Below are 13,161 nucleotides of genomic sequence, written 5' to 3'. Positions count from 1 at the left end.
GTTCTTGTTTTTGCAAGGTAATGAGCCTAATAAATTTGTTCACGTCCCTGATGGTTTGGAAACGGTTGAAATAGTGATGCGGACGAAGTTAAGGCCCTTGATCTGTGTGGAGGAGAGTATGATAGGTATAAGGATCAAGATGTTGGTGATAACATCATTTAGAAGTGTCATCTCGTTCTCCTGTCTCTGGTTAGGTAACATCTTCCAAGTATCCAAATATCTCTTTCCGGATCGCCTCCTATGCATCCTCCTCCTCCTGCGGTTTTTGTAAATGCTTGCTCATAGTAACATAGTAACATAGTTTGTAAGGCCGAAAAAAGACATTAGTCCATCCAGTTCAGCCTATAAAATTCTGTCAGAATAAATCCCCAGATCTACGTCCTTCTATAGAACCTAACAATAACTGTAAGATACAATATTGTTACGCTCCAGGAAGATATCCAGGCCTCTCTTGAACCCTTCGACTGAGTTCACCATCACCACCTCCTCAGGCAGGGAATTCCAGATTCTCACTGCCCTAACAGTAAAGAATCCTCTTCTATGTTGGTGGAAAAACCTTTTCTCCTCCAGATGCAGAGAATGCCCCTTTGTGACCGTCACCTTCCTTGGTATAAACAGATCCTCAGAGAGATATTTGTATTGTCCCCTTATATACTTATACATGGTTATTAGATCGCCCCTCAGTCGTCTTTTTCCTAGACTAAATAATCCTAATTTTGCTAATCTCTCTGGGTATTGTAGTTCCCCCATCCCCTTTAATAATTTTGTTGCCCTCCTTTGTACCCGCTCTAGTTCCACTATATCGTTCCTGAGCACCGGTGCCCAAAACTGTGTACAGTACTCCATGTGCAGTCTAACCAGGGATTTGTACAGAGGCAGCATAATGCTCTCATCATGTGTATCCAGACCTCTTTTAATGCACCCCATGATCCTGTTTGCCTTGGCAGCCGCTGCCTGGCACTGGCTGCTCCAGGTAAGTTTATCATTAACTAGGTTCCCCAAGACCTTCTCCATGTCAGATTTACCCAGTGGTTTACCGTTCAGTGTGTAATGGTGATATTGATTCCTTCTTCCCATGTGTATAACCTTACATTTATCATTGTTAAACTGCATCTACCACCTTTCGGCCCAAGATCCCAACTTATCCAGATCCATCTGGAGCAGAACACTATCTTCTCTTGTATTGACTGCTTTACATAGTTTTGTATCATCTGCAAATATCGATATTTTACTGTGCAAACCTTCTACCAGATCGTTAATAAATATGTTGAAGAGAATTGTTCCCAACACCGACCCCTGCGGTACCCCGCTGGTCACAGCAACCCAGTTAGAGAATATACCATTTATAACCACCCTCTGCTTTCTATCACTAAGCCAGTTACTTACCCATTTACACACATTTTCCCCCAGACCCAGCATTCTCATTTTGTGTACCAACCTCTTGTCTGGCACGGTAACAAACGCTTTGGAAAAATCAAGATATACCACATCCAATGACTCACCTTGGTCCAGTCAATAGCTTACCTCTTCATAAAAACTGATTATATTGGTTTGACAGGAGCGATTCCTCATAAACCCATGCTGATATGGCGTTAAACAGTTATTCTCATTGAGATAATCCAGAATAACATCCCTCAGAAACCCTTCAAATATTTTACCAACAATAGAGGTTAGACTTACTGGCCTATAATTTCCAGGTTCACTTTTAGAGCCCTTTTGGAATATTGGTACCACATTTGCTATGCGCCAGTCCTGTGGAACAGACCCCGTCGCTATAGAGTCACTAAATATAAGAAATAATGGTTTGTCTATTACATTACTTAGTTCTGTTAGTACTCGTGGGTGTATGCCATCCGCACCCGGAGATTTATCTATTTTAAACTTATTTAGCCGGTTTTGCACCTCTTCTTGGGTTAGATTGGTGACCCTTAATATAGGGTTTTCTTTGTCTCTCGGCATTTCACCTAGCATTTCATTTTCCACCGTGAATACCGTGGAGAAGAAGGTGTTTAATATATAAGCTTTTTCCTCATCATCTACAACCATCTCGTATCTGGTATCAGAGCCATTGGCAGCTGGATCAGAGTCATAGTCGTTTGGCCATCAGAAGATGAGAAGGAAACCGACTTGGATTGTGCCCCTTTGTTACGCTTAAAGGGTATGCAGTTCCTCAGTGTGGATTTAGCATATGAACTATGTAAATGATTTTTCTGCCAGTTGTAGACTCTGTCATTCTGATAGTCAGATGTGTCTCTGGTAAATTTTGTTCTCTTGTTTTTAATCATTGATTCCTCAAGAACAAGATGTTCTTTCATTTTTTTTTTTTAGGGAAGCATCAAAGCCTGTTTTATTTTCAAATTTAGAGAGATCAGCATAGGTTTTATCTAAGTCAGATTTGAGAGTCTGCAACCTCGCTTTCTCGAATGACATAATCAACTCCATTAATTTGAAGGAGCAGAAAGAATGGAATTCCATTTATATATTCCTCTGAAAACAGTTGGAGAAACTATCAAGCCAGGAACAACGTACATGGTGGGTTCACAACACTTTGAAGTAATACCTTGTGAAGAATATGATCCCCCGTGGCTTATGCCTTAAAAAATTACCCACCTACATATTTTCAGAGGAATATTTGACAGTACCTGCACAGGTGTTATTTCCAACAAGCTCCATAGATTGCTATTACCTGACCATCCGATACATCCAATCTTTCATGAGGTCCTCAAAATCCACAAGAGTATCCCCCTTTACACACCATTATTTCAGGTAAAGTATAAGTTCACTTAACGAAAATGTAAGCTACTGGCTTGATGAGTACCTTCAGCCCCTAATTGCCAGGACCCCAGGTTATCTTAAAGACACCACTACAGTTCTCCAGTTTTTTCACAAGTTTGAATGGCATGACAATTTTTCTCTTGAAACCAGTGATGTTATGAATTTATATTCCACTATCCCTCATTCCTTAGCTATAATTTTCATTCAACACCATCTGGACAGGTATATTGCTTATTCTTATTCCTTAAAACCTTTCATTCTAGCTAACCTAGAGTATCTACTTCACCACAACTTTTTTTAGTTTCAATGGAAAATATTTTTTGCAGATATTAGGCGCCCCAATGGGTGCTAAATTTTCCTCTTCTTTGAGAGAAATACATTTTTACTGACAGTAACCCCTTCTTGTCGCACATTAAATTGTTCGGCAGATATGTGGACGACCTGTTATTAGACTGGGTGCGTCCCACCAACACATTTGAAGGGTTTCCATCACATATCAATTCCAATTAATAAAACTTACAGTTCATGGTTCACGACAACACTATCCTCCTCTCTAAGAGCTTCCATCCTTTCCATTTCACTCAAGCTATACCACAGGGAGAAATCACGCGTGTCAGACGCATTTGTTCCACTGAGGAAACTTTACGCAAGGAAAGCATGACAATTGTCAACAGATTAACTACCCGTGGTCATAGGTACTCCAATGTTAAGCAGGCTTTCACCAAAGTTTCATTCTATTCCAGGTTGACTTTATTATCGAAAAAGGGACCTATGAAGTGTGACCACCATTCCCCTATCACCTTCTCGACTGCCTTCAGTCCTCAATTTAATGATCTAAAGAGAATTGTCCTGCAATAGCTACCGATCATGAATCAGGACACCACCTTATGCTCTATTCTGAACAATGGCTGTAGAGTAGATGCCAAAAAAGGTCTTACTTTAGGCAATATGCTATCCCCCAGCATGCTAAAATCATCCCCTCCTTCTACAACTTGGCTGAATGTTAAGGGTTTTCATAAATGTGCCGGGTCCAAGTGTAATATGTGTAGTTTTGCCCTTGACAAAATACGCACATTTATCATCCCTCCGAATATTCAGTACACCATCGATTCTTTCAGTATCTGCGGTTCCAAATACGTGGTTTATCGTATTTACTGTGTGACCTGCAAAATCTATTATGTTGGGCAATCAATCAGAAGGTTAAAACAGAGAATTGCAGAGTACGTAGCCACTATCAACAATAAAAATGGGGCATATTATGGAGCATCTAAATACTTTGTCTCCGTTCACAACTGTGACTTATCCCATTTTCCTCCTTCCTCCTCCTGATTAACAAGATAGTCTTAACTTATAAGACTATGGCCCCGATTCTTTATGATATTTGATCCTGTTTTTTGTCCAGTTTTTGGTTTTCGAAATGCTTAATTTGCCCTAAATTCTTCTCTTAGTTTGCACATGTTTTTATCTCTATTTTATATATGTTTGCCTGTTTTTTTTTTTAATGTTTTCCCTTGTGGGTGTGATTATTTTTTTCCAGATTTTTGTGGTCAAATCAATAGTTGTCATTTTTTAAAAGTAGTAGAAAATATGTGCAAATATAATCCAGTCCCCCATAGTAATTTTTTTTTTTGTAAGCCAAAAATTTTTGAGCAAATTTTAGACATGCATGCAACATTTTAACAGACTATGTAACTTTTGTGTTCTAAAAAGGCGCAAACCCCCCCCCCAATGACATAGAAAAAAAGAGAAAATCAAAGAGGGGATCCCAAAAGGGAAAAAAAAGAAAAAAAACACCTGGTTCCCGCGCTGCTATACTTCATCCCTCAAATGGAGGAAATCCAGTAGATTCTAGGAGTAGGCTCCAATATCAATGCTTTATTTCATGGTACATACAAAGATAACGCGTTTCGAGGTCCATTCCATGACCTCTTCCTCAGGTCGGATGTTTCTTTTATCTTTATCTTTTCTTTATCTTTATAGAAAAAAAGAGAAATTTTTAATTTGGGCCAAATTCGCTAGCTAGTTTGAATAATTTGGCACAAAAAAGTAAAAGTGACTTTAAAAAATCACAAATGATGAATTGGGCCTTCTGTTTTTTTTATTTTTGCTGCTTTCCTTGTGTTATCTGCAGCTGCTATTGTGCTTTCCAATGTATATATAGTATATCTGATAAATAATAATGATGTTTTTCATTGTAGGTCTACTTTTTATGGTTCCATTCCAAAGATATGATCCAATCATTTAAAACACTGGAAAGGTAAATCAATTGCATATTTTGGAGGTTACAAAATACGGCTTATTGTATGGACTCTTTTGCAGCCTATACCCACCTGCATGTGTAAAAATAAAAAATAATAAAAAAAGGCTAAGGAGACGGAGTCAACAATATATTATCTCGATACATAGTCCCTGTGCTCTCTCATCTCACTTTCCTGTTTTATGGCTCCTCCTGTTGGTAGGTTCTAGACAGACTTTACGCAGTGTTTGTTATATTTCAGTCTGGGAGGGGAAAAAAAGCTTAAAGGGAATCTGTCACCTATTTTTAGCCCTATCAGCTGCCGGCACCGCCTTCAGAGGCTTATCTTCAGCATTCAGCATTCTGCGCCTAAAGTACTGCAGTGTGCAGGTGCCGGGAAAAGTCAGAGAGGTCCGGCACCTACACACTGCAGTACTTTACTCTGCCCTCAACAGGGCAGATAAAGTATGCCTGTGCCAGAGCTGCGGCTGAAGTAAGAAGGAGGACGGCATCGCTAGAAGATGGGAGGCGCTGGACCAGACCGCGACACCCATCGGACTGGACCGGACGCCCGGGTGAGTATAATCTATCTTGTTTTTCTTAGCTTTCAGTTTACATCGGGGGCTTATCTACAGCATTACAGAATGCTGTAGATAAGCCTCTGATGGCAGTGGCCGCAGCTTATAGGGCTAAAAATAGGAGACAGATTCCCTTTAAAATTGGTGGTTTCTGAAGGCCACCCAATCAGCTGAATCTTGAGTGCATGACACTACTATTAAGTCTCCATTCTCTTCACTTCATTTTCAAGGAGTCAGTAGTTCATTTCTATATATAGAATCCCATTGGAACCAACATTGTTTAGCGTCTCGACGCCCTAATTTTGCACTTCATTACCAGAATCAATATGATTAACAAAGCAACCTGAAATCCTATGGAGGCAGAACCGCCAAAATAAGCATCAACAGACGCCAATATCATGGATGGGAGAATCTAGAACACTGGAAAAACATAGAGATTGTGTTGACTTTGGGCAGTAGACGGTCAACTATTTCCGCTTAGTCATATTCTAAAACAAAACAATCGAAGACAAAAGAATGTCACTGGCATGTAGTGTCACCAACCATCACGTCACCAGCAAATGTCCTGTTGGATAGAGTATCTCTTTCACCGATGCCTCTTGTTTGATCAGCACTTTGTTTGTTCACCTGGCCGGCATTTCAGCTGACTATTTCACTATAGTAAATAATGAGCTAAGTTTATTTCCATCATAGACTGGTCTACAGTAGAGTTGAGCGAAACGGGTCGGTCATATTCAAAAGTCGGCGACTTTTGCTGAAGTTGGGTTTCATGAAACGAAACCCGACCATAACGTGAGGTCGGCGACCAGAGCGCCAAAGTCACGTTTCAAAAGATGCTTCCAGCTCCCTTTTTCAGCCAATGATGGAGGACGCACACTGTGGGCAACGCGATGACATAGGCATCGGTCAACACCATCTTAGAGAAGGGCATGCAAGTGTTTGGCTGGCTTTTTGTGGCGTCACAGGGGCTATAAAAGGGTGTGAACGCCGACCGCCATCTTACTTATGCCGATCTTAGCATAGGGAGAGCTGCTGCTGATTCTGTAGGGAGAGCGTTAGGCGGGGAAGAAGAACCAAAAAACTGCCATGGAGTGCACTGATGCACAGCCATTGCTAGATTTTTCTGCTGGTACATTCACTCAGAGCACTACATTGTCCTCGCAGTGTACTGAGGCAGAATCAGACCCTGAGGAAACTCAGGTGCCCCTTCCCGCATACTATACCACCTTACACGGTGACACAGAGGAAGGTGCACATGAAATTGAAGAGGAGGTGATGGATGACCCAGTTGTTGACCTAGATTGGCATCCATTGGGGGTAGAGGGTGCCGCTGCTAATAACTCAGAAGAGGAGGAGGAGGATCCGCAGCAGGCAACGACATAGCAACAGCTGTTATCTGGCATGATCGTAGCAGTCCAAAAACGTGTTACAAAAACCAAAAGAGTTGCAGGACAGCTTGGCCAGACGGTCAAATTAGCACAGCGTGCAAGGTCTCAAAATGTCTTCCAAAGTAGGAAGAGTGCAGTGTGGCACTTTTTTGAACAAAATCCTTATGATCAGGCAAAGGTTATTTGTAAGAAGTGCGCAAAGACCTTTAGCCGAGGGAAAAATCTGAGAAATTTGAATACCAGTTGCATGCTTAGACATTTAACCACCATGCACTTGCAAGCGTGGACGGACTACCAAACCTCACGTACCACATGTGCAACTGCTCCGAATGAAGGTAGTCAGCAACGCTACATCGCTTCCCCCACTCTAAGCCCACCGGTTAGCACACCACCAGCAGCAAATGTCGAGGTGTCGTCGCAAGGGCAAAGCAGTCATGGAATCACAATGTTATTGCTACGAAAGACTGAATCTAGGCCATCAGCAACACCACCAACACCATCACCATCACCAACCCTCTCTCAGTCCTCCATGTCCACCGCTAGTTCGACCATATGCAGCTCTCAAGTCCAGCTCACCCTACCAGAGACTCTGAGTAGGACAAGAAAGTACTCATCCTCTCATCCGCGTACACTGGCTTTGAACGCCCACATTGCCAAACTAATCTCGTTAGAGATGATGCCCTACCGGTTGGTTGAAAGCAAAGCTTTCCGTGAGCTCATGGCCTATGCGGTACCACGCTATGACCTATCCAGTCAGCACTTCTTTTCGCGAAAAGCCATCCCAGCCCTCCACGTGCATGTGAAAGACCGCATTGTCAATGCACTCAAGCAATCAGTGAGTGGAAAGGTGTACCTCACAACAGATGCATGGTCCACTAGGCATGGCCAGGGCCGTTACGTGTCCATCACTGCGCACTTGGTTAATGTGGTGGATGCAGGGTCCACAGGGGACAGCGGCAGTGGGACAGTGCTGCCTAGCCCACGGTATAGGAAACAGTTGGCTGTAGGCATTCGACCCTCCTCCTCCTCCTCCATAAGAGTCCACAGAGAGTCCACAGAGCACAGTCGCACGAGCACTCCATCCGCAGCTGCTAGTGTTGCACATGAGTTGTCCCACTATCGAACAGCTAGTGATAAGCGTCAGCAGGCTGTGTTGAAGATGATTTGTTTGGGCGACAACAGACACACCATGGAGGTACTGGCCGGCTACTTGCAGCGACAAACTGAGTCATGGCTGGGCAGTCTACATCTTGAGGCAGGCAAGGTAGTTAGTGATAACGGCCGAAATTTTGTGGCAGCCATAGCTCTTTCAAAACTCAGACACATACCTTGCCTGGCTCACAACTTGAACCTGGTGGTGCAGTGCTTCCTCAATAATTATCTGGAGTTAACACCCCTGCTCCATAAGGTGCGAAGACTGTGCTCGCACATCCGCCGGTCGCCCGTACACTCCAGTCGTAAGCAGAAGCTGCATCGATTGCTCCACCTTTCCAAGCACCGCCTAATTATCGACGTTGCAACAAGGTGGAACTCCACCCTGCACATGGTTCAGAGGCTGTGCAAACAGAGGCAGGCTGTAATTCATTTGTGGGAGGATACACAGGCAGGCAGTTTGCAGGCAGACATGGAGTTGTCTGGTGTGCAGTGGTCGAAGCTGAAAGACCTCTGTAAAGTCCTTCACTGTTTTGAGGAATGCACACGGCTGGTAAGCGCAAACGACGCCATCATAAGCATGAGCATCCCACTTATGCGTCTGCTCATGCAAACTTTGACGCACATTGAGGAGCAGGCGTCTGCAGCCGAGGAGGAAGAGGAGGAGGGAAGCCTTGATGACAGTCAGCCATTGTCTGCTCAGGGAAGTCTCGTGGACGAGGTGGAGGAAGAAGAGGAAGAGGAGGAGGATGATGGGAATGATTATTTTGGGGAGGAGGATGCTTCTCAGGGGGCAAGAAAAAATGTTGGCATGGCAAGGTCAGGTACAGGGTTTGTGCGTGACTGGAGGGATGTGGATTTGCCAGAAAGTGCTCCTCCACCCAGCACTCGCAGTGCATCATTGACACCTGGAACATTGGCCCACATATCTGATTATGCCTTGCAGATCCTAAAAAGGCACCCCCGCATTGCCAAAATGATGAACGATGATGACTACTGGTTGGTCAGCATCCTGGATCCACGTTATAAAGGCAAATTCCAAAACATCATGCCACAAGAGAACCTAGAGCTAATACTGGCTAACAAACAAGCAACACTGGTAAACCATTTGTTTGAGGCATTCCCAGCACACAGCGGCGGTGATATTTTTCCAACGAGCCTTAGGGGGCAACATGGAAGAGGAGTTCGTGGTGCACACAGGTGAAGTGGCGTTGGACACAGGGGTTTCATGACCATGTTGTGGACTGATTTTTCAAGTACCGCTCACACGACTGGTAATACTGCATCGATCGAAAGTGACAGGAGACAGCAGTTGTCAACTATGGTAACAAACTACTTCTCATCCCATATCGATGTTCTCCCTCACCGGTCATTCCCCTTTGACTATTGGACCAGTAAACTTGACACCTGGCCTGAATTGGCACAATATGCCTTACAGGAGCTCGCTTGCCCTGCTGCTAGTGTGTTATCTGAACGAGTCTTCAGTTCTGCTGGATCAATCCTGACAGAAAAAAGGACCCGTCTGTCGACCCAAAATGTTGATGATCTAACCTTCATTAAAATGAACTATGCATGGGTTTCAAAGGATTTTGTCCCACCCTCCCCTGCTGACCCCTTGGTTGCCAGAAAAATGGCTTGCATTTGTCCTCCTCTTCCGCGGACTTCTCCAATTACTCCATTTGCAGCTGCTGAATGTCCAACATCAACATATGCCAATTTTTCCACCTTCCTAACTGGGCTGTCTCCCCCCACAGGGCCAGGGTCAACACCTGGTGCACGCACCCGTGCGAGTGCCGTTGCCCTGGACAGGAGGGTGGGCACACTCTTTGGCAACGGCACTGGCACACGGTCCCCCTCATAGTAGAATCAAGTGTCTCTGATGGTGGGGGTGCACACCCGCCGTCAGACACACCGGCGTACTATGAGGGGCCCTGTGCCAGTACCGCCGCCCACGAGTGGGCCCCCCCCTGCTTGCTCAGGGCACCAGCACTTGCAATACTTACCTCTCCTTGCTCCACCACTGTGTAGTCTGGCCTGTTAAATACTTCACTGGGACTGCCAATACAAATTTGGTGAAATGATAGATGATGGTTAAGACGTAGCTACGCCCTGTCCTGCTGGGCTCTATCTTCAGATGATCAATGGCTTCCATTTGTTATGGACGTCGACTCACAATGAGGTGTAGTGGTGGTTTATCATCAGCTTTCACGGTTTTCCGACTCACAGACGTGTGACATTCCTGCCCACATTTTTAAATGTGTCCTCTCATGCCAATCCAATAGAATCGCCTACGGCCTGTAACTTGTGTCTTTTGCACTCCAAAGTTACCTGACAGATCATGATAGGCAGTGAGGACAATGCCTACATCTGTCCCTGTGATCACAATTTGATGGAAATGAGTAACGGTGATGGGTTCCACGGTACTGCGATACAGCAAACCTTTCTTCACAAGAACTGTTTTCGCTGTCTCCACAGACAAAGTAATTGAGGGTCAGCATCGCCTCTGTGAATTCTACCGGGAGTTTTTACCGTGATTAGTAATTCCAAAATTTCTGCAATCACTCGACTTTCCGTCTGTACTTGTATCCATCTCGTTTCCTCTTGCGGAGAGTCCTTACTGTCTTACTGAGACTGAAATATATACGAAGATTGAAAAATACCCCAACAGTATATACTGGTGTATGCTTCGAATACATTACCCTTTTACTACTTTTTAGATTCTTGTCTAATCCATACTGAGGCTGTGAGTGTCTTTGTCGGACTCCGGAAATATACACTTAGATTTTTAATGTTAAACTATGCTATATATACCTGCTATCCAGTGATACTGTACCCTTTCTCAACTTTGTACAATCATGTCAAATCCATACTGGGCCTGAGGCCCTCTGAGTCTGCCTCCTGTTATATAGACATAGGTTTTTAATGTTTACACTATGCTATATATACCTGTTATCCGGTGATACTGTACCCTTTCTCAACTTTCTACAATCTTGTCGAATCCATACTGGGACTGAGAATGTCTGAGTCTGCCTCCTGAAATATCTATGGAGAATTAGAATGTTTAAACTATACTTTATATCCTTGCTATCTGATGACACTGTACACTTTTTCTACTTTTTATATTCTTGTCTAATCCATACTGAGCCTGTGAGCGTCTGTGTGACTGATGGTATATATAGGGAGATTGACAATCATCCTTTGACTGTATAGAGCTGTACGCTTCTGATACAGTACCATACATCTGATGTTATTTTGGGTTCATTTTCTGCAACATTTTGAAGTTTGGTTGAAGAGGCCGCGGACGTGGGCGTGGGGGGGCCAGCTGGTGCTGATGGTGGTGGTGCATCTGCTGGTAGTGACAAAAGCACAATAGCAGCTAAGGCAGGAGGTGTTGAGCCTGCGTCATGGTCTGGCTCCGGAACGCATGGAAGGTTACCTTTTCTGGGAGTAGGTTAACCGCTTTTAAATCCGGAGCATCAGGAACTGGTTTTGGCTTACATTGCCGATACAGACTCCAGCTAATATGCCCTCCTCTTCTGAAGTTTCAAAAAATGCAAGCACTGAGTCGTCAAGTGCTGGCTCCTGGTCAGGAAGAACCCCTTTCTTTGTGTCCTTCACCCCCACCAAAAGTGAATGATGCAGCAGGCCACACTTCACATTAGTCCATGTAGCTCTTTCTATCATACCATGCCTGGGTTATCAAGTCAAATCGTGAATTCCCCAGTCCAAGATGAATCTGACATGGAGTGTGGGTGGCCAGCCAGGGCAGTGGGGTTAATCGGTACCTGGCCGGTGTCTCAGAGGGATGTGTCACGTTGGTGGTGATAACCCGTTCCGTGGCCCTGGGCGTCCATGCAAAGGGGTGAATAACGTTTATGGGTGAATGATACGTGATGCCACCTGTGGTTTCTGATCAGATTGACCAGCGCTGCAGTGTCGCTTCTCTGGGACAGATGTTGTGGTGCAGCTAAGATGTAGAAGCCCAGCACAGGTAGAGCCGTAGTCGCAGGGCAGATGAAAGAGTTGGTAGATGGTGTGCAGTGCAGGATGTAGCAGAGCCATGTGCCAGGCGCAGGAGAAACATGACAGACACAGTCATAGAATCGTAGAGTTGGAAGGGACCTCCTGGGCCTGGGTAATGGAACTGCAGTCGTGCAGTTCCATTACCTGTACTTGTTAAGTGCCGTCCAGGACCCAGAGTACAGATGGAGAAGGAGTTGGTCAGCCTGGAAATTTGGAATTCTCTCTCTGCAGATAGGTAGTGTGGCCTCCGTTCTAGTGCTTATCTGAGGTACTCGCAGTACTGAGTTCACTGCAGTTCCCCCTGTTGACTCTCTTTTGGAACTTTCTCATATGGCAGGCAGCCATAGCCTTTTCCTTCTGGCTCACACACATCGCTGCTGGGGCCTCTGAGCCTTAGTTGGGAACAGAGCATTTACAGCTGCTACTTCCTCCGGTTTCTGCTGCAGGACTGTCAGTGTCCCTACAAACTCAGAGACCGGAATCCGGACCATGCGCTCCAACTAGGAGTGAGCCTTAACTCTGCTCATCCTCCAGCTCCCCTTCTCATATCCACACACTTCCCCTTCCCTTCACAGACTGCCCTAACTTCCCTCCTCCCGACCACAGAGAGCAGCTCCTCAGCAGTCAGGTTCAGAGCTCTCCCTGCTGGCCTGGAGTGGGAACTGTGTTGTGTGTTGGTTTAACTGCTAGAGAGATCCTTCATTGCTCCCAAGCATGACATCACACTCCCTAGGAGGAAGGTATTGTCACTGTGGCGACCGTACTCCTCGGGGCGCCACAAGTGCACTGATGCCCAGCCACTGCTAGATGATTCTGCTGGTTCCTTTGACCCAGACCACTACATTCCCCTTGCACTCTACACAGCCAGAATCTGACCCTGATGAAACTCAGGTTCCCCTTCCAGCATACTATACCACCTTACACGGTGACAAAGAGGAAGGTGCAGATGAAAGTGCAGGTTCCTTAAGCAGGTTGGGGGGGGGGCATTCTCATGGGTGACGCACTGGCA

At 44.9% G+C, this 13,161-nt stretch overlaps 1 protein-coding gene across 1 annotated transcript in view; it reads left to right on the top strand.

Moving 5' to 3' along the window:
* The window catches only part of OTOP1 (otopetrin 1), a 137,697-nt gene that overhangs the window by 108,317 nt on the left and 16,219 nt on the right, over positions 1-13,161 (top strand). The window contains exon 3 of the mRNA XM_073574484.1: positions 4,974-5,032. Within this exon, the coding sequence (XP_073430585.1) occupies positions 4,974-5,032 (59 nt within the window). The remainder of the gene's footprint in view (positions 1-4,973; positions 5,033-13,161) is intronic.

The sequence above is a fragment of the Dendrobates tinctorius genome, unplaced genomic scaffold, assembly GCF_039654945.1.
Source record: "Dendrobates tinctorius isolate UK_male_01 unplaced genomic scaffold, ASM3965494v1 ptg000039l, whole genome shotgun sequence".
In the NCBI taxonomy this organism is placed as follows: domain Eukaryota; kingdom Metazoa; phylum Chordata; class Amphibia; order Anura; family Dendrobatidae; genus Dendrobates; species Dendrobates tinctorius.
The sequence above is the reverse complement of the archived record's forward strand: the minus strand, read 5'-3'. Positions and strand labels throughout refer to the sequence as shown.